Source organism: Oryctolagus cuniculus, chromosome 17, assembly GCF_051225735.1.
Source record: "Oryctolagus cuniculus isolate XC-2025 breed Fujian yellow rabbit chromosome 17, ASM5122573v1, whole genome shotgun sequence".
NCBI lineage: Eukaryota > Metazoa > Chordata > Mammalia > Lagomorpha > Leporidae > Oryctolagus > Oryctolagus cuniculus.
Window position 1 is genome coordinate 22,058,580 of NC_142883.1, and position 17,865 is coordinate 22,076,444.

At 55.8% G+C, this 17,865-nt stretch overlaps 2 protein-coding genes across 3 annotated transcripts in view; both read left to right on the plus strand.

Moving 5' to 3' along the window:
- Positions 1-3,895, plus strand: part of TOP2A (DNA topoisomerase II alpha) — a 34,357-nt gene extending 30,462 nt beyond the window's left edge. The window contains exons 32-35 of one of the 2 annotated variants that reach the window (XM_051825664.3): positions 40-83; positions 806-946; positions 2,105-2,304; positions 2,884-3,895. In XM_051825664.3, the coding sequence (XP_051681624.1) occupies positions 40-83; positions 806-946; positions 2,105-2,304; positions 2,884-3,012 (514 nt within the window). In that variant the 3' untranslated portion in view covers positions 3,013-3,895. The remainder of the gene's footprint in view (positions 1-39; positions 84-805; positions 947-2,104; positions 2,305-2,883) is intronic. The other variant, XM_051825665.3, reaches the window with a different exon arrangement.
- A 9,708-nt stretch (positions 3,896-13,603) lies between these two features.
- On the plus strand, positions 13,604-15,430 carry GJD3 (gap junction protein delta 3). Its single transcript, XM_017349304.4, has 2 exons — positions 13,604-13,698; positions 14,311-15,430. The coding sequence occupies exon 2, from the start codon at positions 14,390-14,392 to the stop codon at positions 15,284-15,286; it is 897 nt and encodes a 298-aa protein (XP_017204793.3). The 5' UTR covers positions 13,604-13,698; positions 14,311-14,389; the 3' UTR covers positions 15,287-15,430.
- Positions 15,431-17,865: the final 2,435 nt, after the last annotated feature.

The following is a 17,865-nucleotide window of genomic DNA, read 5'->3' on the forward strand; positions in this document are numbered from 1 at the left end:
TTAGAAATGGTTGTCAGGATGTTATTTTTTTTATTGTAGACCCACTAAGAAAGAACTGAAGCCACAGAAAAGTGCCATGTCAGGTATGTATTTAAATGAAAATAGTGAGACTTCTGCTTACTGAGACAGAATTAGAGACAGAGACAGAGATCTTCCATTGGCTGGCTTACTCTCCAGATGGCCGCAACAGTCAGGACTGGGCCAGGCTGAAGCCAGGGGCCAGGAGCTTCTTCTAGGCCTCCCATGTGGGTGCAGGGGTCCAATTACTTGGGCCATCTTCTGTTGCTTTTCCCAGGCCATAAGCACAGAGAGAGCTGGATCAGAAGTGAAGTAGCTAGGAAGCAAACTGGCACCCATATGGGATGCTAGCATTGCAGGTGGTGGCTTTACCCAATCTGCCACAACACCAGCCCCTACATTTGATTTCTTATTAGCCATTATATTGAGATTATTCATTACATCTAGTTTTGTGTGTGAGTAAGTTTCCATGTTTTCTAGGATAAAAGTAATCATAGTGGGGTGGGTTTTTGTGGCACAGCAGGTTAAGCTGTTTGGGAAACGCACATCCCATGTCAGAGTGCTGATTCTGAAGGTATAGGGCATAGGGGCCAGCGCTAGAGATGGGAAAAATGAAATCTGTTCTTACTGATGAAGTACTCAGAAATTAGAACAAAGTTGTAGAAGTATTGTTTTAAATATGCTAGAAAAGTCATACAGAATCAGTTTCATACAGGAATTCATGGCAGGGACAAAGCATTCAATGATTTTTCTTGTGTTGCTCATGCGTACTGTTTTCCATTTGAAGTAGCAGACCTTGAAGTTGATGATGCTAAGGATGAGGCACCACTTTCTTCAAGCCCTCCTGCTGCTGATTTCCCAGGTGAAACTGAAACTGTAAACCCAGTTACTAAAAAGAATGTGACCGTGAAGAAGACAGCAGCGAAAAGTAAGTCTAAATCTTCAACATGAGTTAATAGTGAGATTAACCACGGCTCTCACAGTCAGTCTCAGGTTTTCATCCTCAAAACTGAGACTGATGTTAAACCTGAACCTTTTCCAAACAGGAGCAATTTCTTTTAGCTCTTTATAATCAAAATTACAGTCAAAAGGTTTAAAATCAGCATGTTTCTCAGAATGCCAGGTATTATCCAATTCATTTCTGACAGGGTTAGAATTTATACGCTGTTGCAAATGTTAAGTTTATTTTTTAAAAATTGAATGCTTAAGGGCCGGCGCCGCGGCTCAATAGGCTAATCCTCCGCCTAGCGGCGCCGGCACACCGGGTTCTAGTCCCGGCCGGGGCGCCGGATTCTGTCCCGGTTGCCCCTCTTCCAGGCCAGCTCTCTGCTGTGGCCAGGGAGTGCAGTGGAGGAAGGCCCAGGTGCTTGGGCCCTGCACCCCATGGGAGACCAGGAAAAGCACCTGGCTCCTGTCTCCTGCCATCGGATCAGCGCGGTGCGCCGGCCGCAGCGCGCCGGCCGTGGCGGCCATTGGAGGGTGAACCAACGGCAAAGGAAGACCTTTCTCTCTGTCTCTCTCTCTCACTGTCCACTCTGCCTGTCAAAAAAAAAAAAAAAAAAAAAATTAAAAAAAAAAATTGAATGCTTAATACTACTTTGATTTTCTTTTTTTTTTTTTTAAGATTTTATTTATTTTATTTGAGAGGTAGAGTTACAGACAGTGAGAGGGAGAGATAGAGAGATCTTCCTTCCGTTGATTCACTCCCCAAATGGCCACAACAGCTAGAGCTGTGCCAATCTGAAGCCAGGAGCCAGGCGCTTCTTCCCGGTCCCCCACATGGGTGCAGGGGCCCCATCATTTGGGCCGTCTTCTACTGCTTTCCCAGACCACGGAAGAGAGCTGGATCGGAAGTGGAGCAGCCAGGACTCAAACAGGCGCCTATGTGGGATGCCTGCGCTGCAGGCAGAGGATTAACCTACTGCACCACTGGACCGGCCCCTCTGTTTTGATTTTGTAATGTATCTTCAGCAGTATTGTCTTTTCATATATTAAATGTGCACAGTCATTAGGTTGCTGAAGAAAGTTCATAATGAGAAAAATTCAGCTAAGACTCACACTGATCCAATGCCTTGTTGACCTACAGGTCAGTCTTCCACCTCCACTACTGGTGCCAAAAAAAGGGCTGCACCAAAAGGAACCAAAAAGAATCCAGCCTTGAATTCTGATGTCTCTCAAAAGCCTGAACCTGCCAAAACGAAGACTCAGCGCAAAAGGAAGCCGTCAACTTCTGACGATTCTGATTCTAATTTTGAGAAAATTGTTTCCAAAGCAGTCACAAGCAAGGTGAGTCCTAGTTATTCCTTGTGCTGTGCACATTTTAAAACACATGAACTAACCTCTTGCTCTTAATTTGGTATAGTGATTTTGTTTTGTTTTGTTTTTGAGAGACAGAGAGCCCTCATCCTAAGTTCACTCCCCAAATGCCCACAATGGCTGGGGCTGCCCTGGGGCCAAAGTCCAGGTGGCAGGAACCCAATTACTTGAGCCATCACCACTGACTCCCAGGGTCTGTATTAGTGAGAAGCCAGAGTCAGAAACCAGGGCAGGGAATCAAAACCAGGCCCTTCAGGGTGGGACACAGCTGTCTCACCCACTGTGCTAGATGCAAGCTGTAATTTGGTGTATTTTTAAGGAAATAAATTTAAATTTCACAATCCATTAGTTTTTACTATGTGTAGTTGTAATAAAGTTAAATATACCACGTATTTCGTCAGTGGGAGGATTGGTAGCCTTTGATTTATTTCTTACTAGTTAGTAGAAGATGGAAAACTCCTTGAATTATAATCTGCTGCTCTATTTTTTACAGTGAAATTATGCTGTCAGGTTTGCAGTGTACACATTGCTTGAGCTTTTCTTTTTCAGAAATCCAAAGGGGAGAATGATGACTTCCTTCTCGACTTAGACTCAAGTGTGGCTCCTCGGGCAAAATCCAGCAGGGCAAAGAAACCTATAAAGTACCTTGAAGAGTCAGATGAAGATGATCTGTTTTAAAATGGGAGGTGATTATTTTAAATAATGGTCTTGTCAAGCCCAAGACTGCTTTTAAAGTTACCGAAGCTCTGAATTCCCTCCCCAGGTGCTTTAGCTTCTTATAATACTGTCCAGATAGTGACAGTCTCATGGACATTATTTTCTTCTGTACTTTATCAATGTTTGAGTTCGTTTTCTTTTGTCTTTAAAGTCTCATTTTAAGTTCTGGACTCTAGAGTTAGTTATGTGATCACTTGAGCATAAAGTAATTTATTAACCATTCACTAAGCTAAAACTGGAGCATTCTCACTAAAGTGTCACCTGCCTGTCCTGTTTTCAGCAACTGTGAGATACACTGTGATTATTTGTTTTATCTTAGCTTTAGAAGTAATTTTCCATCAAATAGAACTTTATGGTACCCAGATGCTGTTCAGCCTTTTTAAGTGCTGAATTTTTGTTCAGATGATGAAAAACTGCTCATATTCTTTGTATCTTTTGAATATCATCAGAGGTTAAAGAGAAACATCGTAGTCATGTCTGTATAACGTCAACACAGTCAATAGGATGAAGAAAACCAGGCCAGTTGTATGACTGCCTCAGCTCCTGACTTGTCCCCTTTGGCTGCCTCTGAAAGAACACATTTCTAGGGCGCACTGCATTCCAGAGGAGTACGGCAACAAAGACCTCGTGTATTACACTGACGCTGTGCTCAGAGGAGCGCGCTACATCCATGAGGAAGGAAATTGCCACGTGTCAACGTGTAAGCCTTTCAGACCTTTTTGCACTGTTTCATGTGTGTGACTTGTGTGATGTTATCCATGTTTTTGTAAATATTTACTATGTTTTCCTATTTAGCTTAATTTCAGCAATTTTGTACTTTAATAAATTTTAGCTCTAAACATCACATTGCCCTTTTTTTATTTCAAACACACACTATACCCTTTTTCTTTTTTATATATATAGATTTTATTTATTTACTTGAAAGGCACAGTTATAGAGAAACAGAGGTGCAGAGAGACAGAAAGAAAGGTATTTCATCCACTGATTCACTCCCCAATTGCCTCAACGACCGGAGCTGTGCCAATCCAAAGCCAGGAGCTTCTTTCAGGTCTCCCACACAGGTGCAGGGGCCCAAGGACTTGGGCCATCTTCTACTGCTATCCCAGGCCACAGAAGAGAGCTGAATTGGAAGTGGAGCAGCTGGGATTCAAATTGGCGCCCATATGGGATGCTGGCATTGTGGGCGGCGGCTTCACCTGCTACACCACAGTGCCAGCCCCTACCCTTTTTCTTATTCTAAAATATAGCCCTCAAGTTTTTTTTGTTTCATTTTTTTTCTTTTTGTTTTTGCTTTTGTTTTTTGTTTTTTGTTTTTGACAGGCAGAGTGGACAGTGAGAGAGACAGAGAGAAAGGTCTTCCTTTTTTTCCATTGGTTCACCCCCACAATGGCCTCTGCGGCCTGCGCACCGCGCTGATCCGAAGGCAGGAGCCAGGTGCTTCTCCTGGTCTCCCATGGGGTGCAGGGCCCAAGGACCTGGGCCATCTTCCACTGCCCTCCCGGGCCACAGCAGAGAGCTGGACTGGAAGAGGAGCAACCAGGACAGAATCCGGTGCTGCGACCGGGACTAGAACCCGGTGTGCCGGCGCTGCAAGCAGAGGATTAGCCTACAGAGCCACGGCACCGGCCAAAAGTTTTATTTATTTGAAAGGAAGAGAGAGAGAGAGAGGTCTTCCATCCCTTAGTTCACTCCCCAGATGGCTGCAGCTGCTGAAGCTATACCAGTCTGGAGCCAGGAGCTTCTTCTGGGTCTCCCACGTGGGTTCAGGGGCCCAAGCACTTGGGCCATCTTCTACTGCTTTCCCAGGCCATTGCAGAGAGCTGGATTGGAGGTGGAGTTGCCGGGACTTGAACCGGCACCCATATGGGATGCCAGCACTACAGGCTGTGGCTTCACCTGCTATACCACAGCACTGGCCCTCTCAGGATTTTATACATAGGTATTAAGTTCTTAATCTCCTCCACACTCAATCAGTTAGTAAAATAGTTTTAAATATGGATGTATCTTTTTTAAAAGATTCCCTAGTTAGCAAGTATTTTGATAATCTCATCAGCTCCTTGATGGTATCGGTAAGTTCTAGTGGAGAACTGTAGCAGGTCAAGCCTCTGCTCGCAGCACCAGCATCCTAATACTGGAGCGCCAGTTCAAGTCCCAGCTGCTGCAATTCCAATTCAGCTTCTGGCTAATGTGCCTGGGAAGGCAGCAGATGATGGCCCAGGTGGGAGACCCAGATGGAATTCCTGGCTCCTGGCTTCCACCCAGCCCAACTATGGTGGATGGAAGATCTCTTTTCAAATAAGTAAATAAATCCAGAAAAAGCAAAGAAAGGGGGCCGGCGTTTTCACGGAACAGTGAAGCCAGTCCAGCTCACTGCTAAAGGTCTGGGAAAAGCAGCAGAAGATGGCTCAAGTGTTTGGGCCCCAGCCACCAGTGTGGGAGACCTGGATGAAGCTCCTGGCTCTTGGCTTTGACCTGGCCCAGCCCTGGCCATTATGGCCATCTGGGGAGTGAACCAGCGGATGGAAGATCTCTTGTGTTTCCCTTTCTCTGTAACTCTTGGCTTTCAAATAAATACATAAATATTTTAAAATAATTTTTCCTCTATCTTTGATTAGTGAAAAATTTTTTTAAAAGTTGGGTTGAGGGGCAGGTGTTACGGCGCAGCAGTTAAGCCTCCATCTGCAGTGCCAACATCCCATATGGGCACCAGTTTGAGTCCCAGCTACTCAGCTTCCGGTCCAGCTCCCTACTAATGCGCCTGGGAAAGCAGTGGAGAATGGCCCCATGTCCTTGGACCCCTAAACCCACAAGGGAGACTTGGAAAGAGCTCTTGACTTTGGCCTGGCCCAGCCTCAACCATTACAGCTATTTGGGGAGTGACCCAGCAGATGGAATATCTCTGTCTCTCCTCTCTCTAACTCTACCTTTCAAATAAATAAATCTTAAAAAAAAAAGTTGGTGGGGTACTAGGTTAAGTCACCGCCTGCAGTGCCAGCACCCCATATGGACACTGGTTCAAGTCCCGACTGCTCCACTTCCAATCTAGCTCCCTCCTAATGTGCCTGGGACAGCAGCAGAGGATGACCGGTGTGCTCGGGCCCCTGCATCCATGTGGGAGGTCCAGAAGGAGTTCCAGGCTCCTGGCTTTGGCCTGGCACAGCCCTGGCCATTGGGATCATTTGGGGAGTGAACCAGAGGATGGAAGGTCTATTTGCCTCTTTTTTCTCTGTAACTCTGCTTTTCAAATAAAATAAATCTTTAAAAAAAAAAAAAGTTGCATTGTGAGGCCAGTTAAGTTGCTGCTTGTGACGCCAGCATCCCATATTGGAGCACCGGTTTGGGTCCCAGCTGCTCCACTTCTGATCCAGCTTCCTGCTGACGTGCCTGGAAGGCAGCAGGGGATGGCCCAAGTGTTGTGCCCCTGTACCCACGCAGGAAACCAAGATGGAGGTCCTGACCCCTCTCTTCAGCCTGGCCATTTCAGCCATTTGGGGAGTAAACCAGCAGATGGAAAATCTCTCCCCCCAACCCAGTACCCCAAATAATAAATCTTTTTTTTAAAAGTTCACGGGAAGGGGCTGGTGCTGTGGCATAGCCAGTAAAGCTGCTACCTGCTCTGCCAGTATCCCACGTGGGTGCCGGTTCAAGTCCTGGCTGTTCCACTTCCGATCCGGCTCTCTGCTGTGGCCTGGGAAAGCAGTCAAAGATGGCCCAAGTGCTTGGGCCCCTGCATCCACGTGGGAGGCCAGAAGAAGCTCCTGGATTCAGATTGGTGCAGCTTTGGCCATTGCAGACATCTGGGGAGTGAACCAGCGGATGGAAAACCTTTCTCTCTCTCTCTCTCTCTCTCTCTCTCACTCTCTCTCTCTCTGCCTCTCTCTAACTCTGCCTTTTAAATAAATAAATATTTAAAAAAGCAAATCCTTGTCAGGGGCTGCCACCATGATGTAGTGCGTTAAACCTCCGCCTGCAGTGCTGGCATCCCATATGGGCGCCGGTTCTAGTCCCAGCTGCTCCACTTCCCATCCAGCTCCCTGCTAATGTGCCTTGGAGGGCAGCAGAGGCCCCTGCACCCACGTGGAAGACCTGGAAGAAGCTCCTGGCTTTGGCCTGGCTAAGTACTGGCTGTTGCAGCCATTTGGGGAGTGAGCCAGCAGTGGAAGATCTCTCTCTAGCTCTGCATTTCAGATGAATAAATCTTAAAAAAAAAAAAAAAAAAAAAAAAAAAAGGAAAGAAAGAAAAAACCTCTTTCAGACTTTACAAACTCAAATTGATAAGAGCAAGCCAAATGATTATTTCATAAATGCAATAGGATGACCAGTGTGGAGGTGGGGGGGGGAGGGAGAAGGGGAGGGCAGGGGAGAACTCTGAAAGGTGCAGATGGTTACTCCCTAAATGTCTGCAACAACAGCCGGCGCCATGGTGCCATGGTGCTGGCATCCCATATGGGCGCCGGTTCTGTCCCGGTTGCTCCTCTTCCAGTCCAGCTCTCTGCTGTGGCCCGGGAGTGCAGTGGAAGATGGCCCAGGTCCTTGGGCCCTACACCCACATGGGAGACCAGGAGGAAACACCTGGCTTCTGGCTTCGGATAGGCACAGTGCCAGCCTTAGCAGCCATTTGGGGAGTGAATCAACGGAAGGAAGACCTTTCTCTCTGTCTCTCACTGTCTTACTAACTCTGCCTGTCAAAACAAAACAAAAAAGTCTGCAACCAGCCAGGAACTCAATCCAGGTTTCCCATGAGGATGGCAAGAACCCAGCTCCAGAAGCCATCACCTGCTGCCCACCAGGGTTGCATTAACGGGAGCTGGAACCCAGGGAGAAGCCAGGTCTTGAACTTAGGCACGCCAATGTGGGATGCAGGTGTCCCAAGCAGGTTCTTAATCACTGCACCCAATGCCAACCCCACAATCACCATCACAGTCAAGACAGAAGGCATATCCATCACCCCGATAAGTTACGTGCCCCAAACACTGATCTGATTTCCACCACTATAGGTTAGGTCCTCCTATTCTAGAACTTCATATAAGACAAGTGGATTAGCTCAGCTCAAGAGTAAATGCTGGGGCCGGCACGGGAGCATAGGGAGTAAAGCTGCTGGCACCCCATGTGGGCGCTGGTTCTAGTCCCAGCTGCTCCTCTTCTGATCCAGCTCTCTGCTATGGCTTGGGAAAGCAGTAGGAGATGGCCCAAGTGCTTGGGCCCCTGCACCCACGTGGGAGACCTGGAAGAAGCTCCTGGCTTTGGATTGGCCCAGCTCCGGCTATTGTAGCCAACTGGGGAGTGAACCAGCAGATGGAAGACCTCTCTCTCTCTCTCTCTCTGCCTCTCCTTTTCAAATAAATAAATCTTAAAAAAAAAAAAAAAAAGTAAATGCTGGCCAACAATAGCAACTACTCTTTTTTTTTAAAGATTTATTTATTATTTACTTGAAAGTCAGAGTTACACAGAGAGAAGAGAGGCAGAGAGCAAGAGAGAGGTCTTCCATCACTGGTTCACTCCCCAAATGGCCGCAACGGCCAGAGCTGCGCCAATCCGAAGCCAGGAGCCAGGAATTTCTTCTGGGTCTCCCATGTGGGTGCAGGGCCCAAGGACTTGAGCCATCTTCTACTGCTACCCCAGGCCACAGCAGAGAGCTGGATGGGAAGTGGAGCAGCCGGCTCTCGAACCAGCGCTCATATGGGATGCCAGTGCTTCAGGCCAGGGCGTTAACCCACTATGCCACAGCATCGGCCCCAGCAACTACTCTTAAAAAAAAAAAGAAGCTTGGCCGGCGCCGTGCCTCAGTAGGCTAATCCTCTGCCTGCGGCGCCGGCACACCGGGTTCTAGTCCCGGTTGGGGCACTGGATTCTCTCCCAGTTGCCCCTCTTCCAGGCCAGCTCTCTGCTGTGGCCAGGGAGTGCAGTGGAGGATGCCCAAGTGCTTGGGCCCTGCACCCCATGGGAGACCAGGAAAAGCACCTGGCTCCTGCCTTCGGATCGGCACAGCGCCGGCCATAGCGGCCATTTGGGGGGTGAACTAACGGAAGGAAGACCTTTTTCTCTGTCTCTCTCTCTCTCTTGTTGTCTTTGTCTGTTAAAAATAAATAAATAAAGCTTTATTTCTTTGAAAGGCAGAGGGACACAGAAGTGAGAGAGAGAGAGAGAGAGAGAGAGAGAGAGAAGACAGAGATCTTCCATCCACTGATTTGTGGGTGATGCTGTGCCTGGCTGGGAGACTGCCTGCCCTGCCCATGCAGGAGGCTGAGGGGCGGGCACACTATGCCTCCCGGGAAGGACCCTATGACCTGACTGCTGGCAGGCAGCGGGAGCCCCAGGCGCATGTCCCTCACTCCGCTTGCTTGAAGGGCCTTGTAACTGCCAACCAGGTAAACAGTTCCCATAGAATTAGTGTTGCCCTGAGTTAGCTTCGCCCCCTCTGCCTGCTGTGTAAAAGGTGTGCTTGGTGGTCAATAAACGGACATGTTCGAAACTTGTCTCCGGTGCCTCTCGTTGAACACCGGCGCCCCACCATCCCGGCAGTGCGCGGGCTCGCAGGACCAGTCCACACTAATTCAGTCCCCAAATGTCCCCAGCAGGCAGCCCTGGGCCAAGCCAAAGCTAGGAACCCAGAACGCCCTATGAGTCTCCCACATGGGTGGCAGGGACCAAGCACTTGGGTCATCATCATCACACAGGTACATCAGCAGGGAGCTAGACAGGAAGTGGAAGCAAGGGAACGGAAACATATTAATTGCTTTAAAAAATTCCTTCCAGGCACACTAGCAGGGAGCTGGATCGCAGGCAAAGCCAGCGCTGCAGGCGGAGGCTTAACCGTGATGGGTGCTTTTATTTAAGTTGAAAGGCAAAGTGACCCTGAGAAAAGCGAGCAGGATCTTCCATTCACTGGTTCACTCCCCCATGCCACAAAAGCTGGGGCAGAGCCAGACGAAAGCCACGAGCCCGGAACTCCATTAAGATCTCCCATGGGGGCAGCAAGGACCATCCCCCGCCGCCTCCCAGGGCGCCATCGCCCAAGAAGTGGCATCAGGCAGAGCGGAGCTGCAACTCCAGCGCTCCACGGTGGGATGCGGCCGGCCCAGGAAGCATCTTACCCCTTATTCCAGGCAGGCGAGAAGGAAGCCCAGCCTAAAGGAACGATTCTTGCCGCCCCCAGAACTGTGGTGAGAAGGAGTTGCTATGGTGCGCCAGCAAGTGATCGAGCTGACCTTGTCCACTTCCGCCCTGTGTGGTCCTTGCTGAAAGATGCTGGGAGGGCGGGGTCCTCAGAGTAGTCTCAGTACTGCCCCCAAGTGGTCAGATTCGCCAACAACAACCAGGGCAGGGCCAGGCCAAAGCCAGGAGTCAGGAGCTCCGTCCGGGTCTCCCACACGCGTGGCAGGGGCCCAAGCACGTGGGCCATCCTCCGCTGCCGCCCCAGGTGCGTTAGCAGGGAGCTGGGTGGGAAGCAGAGGCGGAGCCTCAACCAGGCACCCCAGTATGGGATGCGGGCTGCCCACACGGTGGCTTACCCCCGCACCACAGCGCTGCAGGGAAAGACTGCAGACCGAGACCCTTCCCTCTCCTCCCTCCACCCCACAGCAGCCCTCTCACCTGTCACTCAAGCCGGGCTCTCAAGGACGCGAAGGGAGGGACTCCGGGTTGCTCAGAGGGGGCCACTGCAGAGCCCGGCCACCTTCAGGCAGAGTTACTGTCTGGCTGCCACAGGCACAACCGAAACACGGGTGAAATGGAGCAAAGAGAGTGGTGGGGGCCTCTCCTTGAAGGTAATGAAGACCCCCCACGCCCCAGCCTCGCTGCCCAAGGACGGGACCTCACGGGGTGCAGAAGGCGCTTGTTTGGAAGGGCTTGGGGACAAGAGGAGGAGGCAGCCTGGGGCCGCCTCCCCATTCCTGAGAGGAGGTGCGCCGGGGCGGCGGGGCCTGGCCAACACCTGAGACCCGGAGGGCTCTGTGGTCCCCTCCTGGACGCGAGGACGCCCATCATGAGGACCACACTTCCCAGCGTCCCTTGCCGGTGGGCGTGGCCACGGCGGCTGGCCAATGACGTGCGAGCAGGCTGGTCACGTGACCAGCCCGTCACGCTCCCAACGGCAGCCCTCCGCGTGAGAGAAGCGAGGCGAGCCGCTGCATGGTGGTTCTGTGGCTGCGGCCGAGCCCAAGACGCCCACATTGTCCTAGAGCCCGAGGCGGCGCTGGGCTGACACGGCGCCCTTAGTGCGGAGCCCGCGGTTCTGTTCTAGCGCCGGGCTGAGGCCTAGGGTGGGCGATCCGGCGACCTCGAGGTCCTGGGTCCAGAGTTTCCAGGCGTCGGGTCAGAGGTCGTGCGGCCAGCCGGGGGGCGGGGGGCGCAGAAGGCCAGAGAGCCCGCGACGGGCCACCCTCGCCCCTGCTCTGCCCTGGCCCGCCTTCAGCGTCCCGCGTGGTGCTGCGCGAAGGCTCCAAACCCCGGCCGGGGGGACGCGTCTGGGGCAGGCAGGGCGGCCTCGGAGCCAGCCTGTCTTCCAGCAGGGCCAAGAATGGGGTCGCGTGCACCGGCTCTGGGCAGCATCAGCGACACCTCCCAAGCCGGGTGGCGCTATCTGGGAAGGGGAACGGGCCCTAGAGATTGTGGAGTCTCCTGTGTCTGGCCTGGTGGCAGCGGGCTGGGAACCGCCCAGGGTGACCGTCGGCTGTCCGCCCCAGCCCACACCTCAGTCCCCTTCCCTCCCCATCCCCCACACCCAAAGCCAGACAAAGGTTGGATGGGATTTTTCCAGGCTGGGCTGCTGGCCTGGCCCGGCGGGGGCCACGGGGGGATGGGGCGGGGACCATCTCTGCACAGATGGGGGAGATGAGGTGTGACCCAGGACCCCTGTGGCTGGGGACCAGGGAAGGCAGCCGCTTTGCCACGAGCAGAGATCAGCAGGGCCCCCACCCCACATCCTGTTTTTGGACCGTGGGACCCCCATGTGCTTTTCCCTTTGTAATTTATCCGGGACATATGTCCTACCCCTCACCCCCCCCCCCAGCCCACTCCCGAGGGACTCCTCCCCATCCTCATGCTCTCCCAAAAGGGGTTAACTTTGCGTTTTTCCACTCTGGGCCGGGACCCTGAGCCAGGGGGGCAGGGCATGTTTCCCACCCCTTCCTGACAGTGGGGCGGGGCAGGGTGGGGGTCACTAGCAGATGGAAAACAGCGCAGGTCCCTGGGGGCCTACAGGGCCCAAGTGGGAGCAAAAGGCAGGCTGGCGCGTGAGCCGGGGCGGGACAGGGGCTTAGTAGGGGCTCTCAGGCATGGGGCAGGATCTGTTCACTGGCTGTGAGATGTGGCAAGTGGCTCAGCCAGTGAACAGTGCCCTCCTGCGGGCCGCGCAGAGGACTGAAGGAGCTAATGGCTGGGCAGGGCTCCACACCACAAGGGGGCTGGCCCAGCAGGTGCACAGGTTCAGGAGTGAGTTGTGTGAGCATTTGGCAGACTCCTTAGGAAGGCGGAGGGGACAAGCTAAGCATTCTAACCCAGGAGTGTCCCTTCCTGGACACTCAGATCCCCATCGGTGGTCCTGGCTCCCCTCCCACAGCACGGCCTCTCCCACACCCACAGCAGGAGCAGGGACTCAGTTCAGAGCCTTCTCGCCCTTTGTTTTCCCGTTAGGAAATAACATCTTCATTGTGATAAGCCCAAGATGTGCTTACTCAAGTCAGAATAACAGAGAGAGGAAGAGGTCTTCCATCCACTGGTTCACTCCCCAGATGGCCACAACAGTGAGGGCTGGGCCAGGCCGAAGCCAGGAGCTTCTTCCTTCCAGGTCTCCCACATGCGTGCAGGGGCCCAAACACTTGGGCCATCATCTGCTGCCTTCCCAGGCGCATTAACAGGGAGCTGGATCAGAAGCTGAGTAGTTGCCAGGACTCCAACTGGCACAATTAATATGGGATGCTGGTGTCGCAGGCGGCGGCTCAACCTGCTGTGCCACTGCGCCAGACCCGCCAGCCGCTCTTAACACCTTACTGTTGCTGTCTTGTTTTCTGGGCTCTCTGTAACATGGTTGGGACCAAGCGCTAAGATGCAGGGCTAAAAGAAACGCGGGTGTGAGTTGGCCCAGCCTCCTTGGGTCACAAGCCATGAGATCTAGCCGCAGAGAGCAGAATGGTTGTCCAAGGTCAAGTTCTGGCCGAGCTGGAACCAGAGGCTCTTAGCTGCTTCCTGCCCCTCGAATGCCAGCTCACCCCCACCGCAGCATGGATGCCCACCCTCCAAAGGGCCTGTCACTCGCAGCCGAGCTAGTCTCCCTGGTCCCGGGGTCTGCTGGGGGAAGCGCCCCCCCTGCACCCCCTTGTTCCCCAAAGAAAGCATGTGGTCTGGGTACTCCTCCATTTCCAGAGGGAAACAGCTATAGGATGGGGTGGGAGGGGGGATGGAAAGAGAGAGTTGGCAGAGCCCATCAAGAGGCGTGGCCCTGGATCTGTTCCCAAGGGCAGCGCCGTCCACCAGGGCCACCCTGTCCCTTTAAGAGAAGGGGGAGAGCTAGCCCCTCTCAGCCATCCCATCCTGTCATCCAGCCCGGCCAAACCCAAACGGGAAAATGAAAGAGGGACCAGGAGCAACAGGTCCCAGCTGGCTCCCGAGGCCCCTGGCTCAACGCTGAGGTCCTGGCTGCAGCCCAAGGTGCGAGGGGTCCAGTGAGGGGCTGGGGGCCGCTGGGGGCCTGGGACAGTGTGGGGGGGGGTGGAGGGGCCTGGGGGCTGGAAGCAGCGAGTCCTTGGGTGGAGGTGGGAGAGGGCCAGGCCGTGATCCCTCCACTGGGGCAGGAGTGACAGCAGACACCTGGGCCAAAGGCCCTGTGAGAGCTGTGGAGGAGGGAGGGCTCATTCTGCGTCAGTCCCCCACCCTCAGGGGAGCTCCGTGCCGGGAGAAGGAGCTGAGGAAGGCAGGCTGCCACTGCTCCTCCCTCCCCCCCTCCCCGGGGTCCGGAGGCCTGGGCGGGAGGTGCTGGCTGGTGACTCCTACCCCCTGAGAGCACCCAGCACCTTAAGGGCCCTGCTGGCTGTGTGCTTCCTCGGTGCCAGTCATGGCGGCCCACTGTTCCCTGGAGGACCACAGGGTCCCAGAAGCAGGCCAGGGTGTGTGACTGACGCCAGGGTGGGGCTCCTCCCCAGACCCCAGAGAGGAGGGACCCCCCCTTAGTGGAGAGTCACCCACTACACGCAGACCCTGGCCGACCCCAGCTTCTGGGGTCGCTCAGTGCCTGCCCTACCCACTCCCCATCTTTCGCCCTAGAGATTGAGAAGGTCAGGTCGCCCCCAGAGGACGCGGGGGTCCCTGATCGCGCCTTCCAGCCCGCTGTGTCCCCAGCGCCATGGGCGAGTGGGCGTTTCTGGGGTCGCTGCTGGACGCTGTGCAGCTGCAGTCGCCGCTCGTGGGCCGCCTCTGGCTGGTGGTCATGCTCATCTTCCGCATCCTGGTGCTGGCCACGGTGGGCGGCGCCGTGTTCGAGGACGAGCAGGAGCAGTTCGTGTGCAACACGCTGCAGCCGGGCTGCCGCCAAACCTGCTACGACCGCGCCTTCCCCGTCTCGCACTACCGCTTCTGGCTCTTCCACATCCTGCTGCTCTCGGCACCACCGGTGCTGTTCGTCATCTACTCCATGCACCAGGCCGGCAAGGAGGCGGGCGGCGCGGAGGCGGCAGCGGCGGCGGCGGAGGCGGAGGCGGAGACGGAGACGGCGGTGGCGGCGGAGGCGGCGCGCGGCCCCCGCGGCCCCCGTGCCCGCGCCGCGCGCCGCTGCTACCTGCTCAGCGTGGCGCTGCGCCTGCTGGCCGAGCTGGCCTTCCTGGGCGGCCAGGCGCGGCTCTACGGCTTCCGCGTGGCCCCGCACTTCGCGTGCGCCGGCCCGCCCTGCCCGCACACGGTCGACTGCTTCGTGAGCCGGCCCACCGAGAAGACCGTCTTCCTGCTCTTCTACTTCGCCGTGGGGCTGCTCTCGGCGCTGCTCAGCGTGGCCGAGCTGGGCCACCTGCTCTCGAAGGGCCGCCCGCGCGCTGGGGAGCGCGACAACCGCTGCAACCGCGCGCACGAGGAGGCGCAGAAGCTGCTTCGGCCGCCAGCCCCGCCGGCCCCGCCAGCCCCGGGCGCTGGCCCGGACCCGTACGCGCCGCCCGCCTATGCGCACCAGGCGCCGGCCAGCGCCGGCGAGGGCGGCAGCGCGCGCAGCAAAGCGTCCCTGGCCACCGTCCGCCAGGACCTGGCCATCTAGCGGCGGGATCCCCGCCTCCTGCGTCCACACCGCTGGAGCACGAAGCGGCTTCCGCGGGAACCCGAGCAGGGCTCTGCCAGAGCAGGCGGCGCGCGGCAGGGGAGCGGCGCGGAGAGCGCGTGGCGGGTGCCGGACGCTGATGCGGGCAGGAAGGGAGGAGGCCGGGCCGAGAGGAAGTGGACAGAAGGAGGGCCGCTGGTGACCTGGCCGTTTTACTGGGGACAAAAACAGCTGTGACACCAGCGTTCCCCGGCGCTGTCCCCTGCAGAGGGGGCGCGGGCTGGGTCTGAGTGTGCACACAAGCACAAGCGGTACGCGGTGGGCTGCGTGCGGGTGCCGGTGCACGGGTGACCCCTGTGCGAGGTCTCTGCGCATGCGCGTGCACCTGTGCCTCAGCGTGCAGCTCGCACCCGTGCACGTGTATGTTCTCGTGAGCTCCGCGTGTGCACACCTGCACATCCTCGTGAGCTCCGCGGCTGCGCTCTCCGCTAGATCCCGGGCGGGTGGCTGGGGCGGGCGCGAGGTCGGCAGCAGCCATCAGCCCTCCCTGGGCGGCAGGGCGTCACCGGAAACGCTCCCCCGCTGAGAGGGCCCAGCTAGGAAGGGAGGGAGGAGGCGCCCCTCCGCCTGGGTCTCTGCGGTGGAGACAGCTTGGGGCCAGAGGCCAGGGCAGACGGTGGTTCTCCTCCGTCTTCAGCCGCCCTGTCCGCCGCTGGCCTCCCAGTCTATAAACTCATCCCCTCCAGCCTCAGAACCAGGTGCTCCTGGCCCTGCGCTCCCCTCCAGCTGCCCCAAGTCCCCTGCCTGTCCCCCCACTCCATCGGCCTCCCCCGCACCTCAGTGGGGGTGCCCAGGACCTCGGCCACTGTGGGACCGCGGGCGGCGCCTCGGCTGTCTCATCCCAGTTCTGTCCCAGTCCAGATGTCCCCTCCCACTCCTCACCCCCCTCAGGCCCCCCCCCCCAGCCATCGGGGTAAGGCCAGTCCCTTCCTAGGGTGCTCTGTGTGGGCTGTGAACCACAGGACTGTCCCTAAGAAGCCCCAGGGCTGGGCGTGCGCTGCCTTTACCGGGAGCTGCCTCTCTGGGGAGCCCTGTCCCGCCCCGGCTCACGCGCCAGCCTGCCTTTTGCTCCCACTTGGGAAGAAAGCCGAGGCTGCCAGGGCGGGCGTCCCCTGCTCGCTGGATGCCAGGGCACGGTGCCTCCCCAGGGACAGCCCTTCCCCTGCCGCTCGGCCTCACTCCCTCCCCGTCCAGGGCGCATAGTGGGTGCTTAGTAAGTATGTGTTGGGCGAGAAGCTGAAGCTGTCCCCAGACCCCAGGCCATTGCCATCTCCCTGATGCCGGCCACTCAGCCGTGCACACCCAGCTGTCTCCCAGACGCACTCATTCCGCAAGCTGTGTGTCAGCATCGTGGGACAGGAACCGCAGGGGGCACAGGGGCCATCAAGCTTCTCATGAGCCACATTAAAAAACTGAAAACGGGGATGGTGTCCTGGCACAGTAGGCTAAGCCGCCGCCTGTGACACCAGCATCCCGTGAGCACTGGTTCGAGCCCCACCTGCTCCACTTCCCATTCAGCTCCTTGCAAATGAGCCTGGGAAGGCAGCAGAAGATGGCCCAAGTGCTTGAGCCCCTGCAGCCACATGGGAGACCCAGATGGAGTTCCTGGCTCCTGGCCATTGCAGCCATTTGGGGAGTGAATCAGCGAATGGAAGAGCTCTCTCTCTCTCTCTCTCTCGCTCTCTCTCTTTCCCCCTCCAACTCCCATCTTTAACTCTGCCTTTCAAATAAACATCTTTTTTTTTTTAAAGTAAAAAACAGATTAAATAAATTCCCAAGTATATTTTCTCTAACACGGCATATCCAAAATGTTATCATTTCAGCACTTCAGCATCGGAAAGTACTAAGGGGCTGTTTGCCATTCTTGTACCCACACCCAGCCTCCCAGGTCTGGTGCGTCTTCCCAGCGACAGAGTGTCTCGGGTCAGGCCAGCCGCACTCCCAGGGCTCAGATCTGCATGTGGCTGTAGGGGGACAACCCCTGTCCTGCAAGGGGCTCACAGGAAGCAGTGAGAGTGCGGGGAGAAAGCAACATCTCCAAGGAGGTGGCACTTTAATGGCTGTGGCCAGGGGCTGGCCATGAAGCTGTCCCAAGAAGAGCCCTCAGGGGAGGAGATAGCAGGTGCAGGTGGCCTGAGGTAGAAGTGCACATGGTGGGGCGGTTAGGCCAGTGGAGTCGGTGGTGCTGAGCAGGGAGAGGGACCCAGCACCTGCAGTGCCCTAGACCCCGGGGTCAGTGAGCGGCACCTCCCTCCACCCAGCTCACTGCGCCCAGCTCATCAGTCACCCGGTCCTCCCAGGTCTCACCGCCTAAGCACATCAGCCCCTCGGCCACCCCAGTTCCCACCAGCACTCTCCACTCCCGGCTTTCAAACTGCCCTTCCCTGCTCCTGCCCTCCAGGTCCCGAACTGGCTTTGACCTGAGCCCATCCCGGTGTCACCAGAAAGAAAACAGTTAAAAGGCAGAGCTGATGACTTCTGACCCTGCGACCTGCTCGTCACCTCTGCCCCTCACCGGG

What these genes read in the sequence shown, in the direction of transcription:
- GJD3 (XM_017349304.4), top strand. Translation starts at nt 14,390, where the DNA reads ATGGGCGAGTGGGCGTTTCTGGGGTCGCTGCTGGACGCTGTGCAGCTG.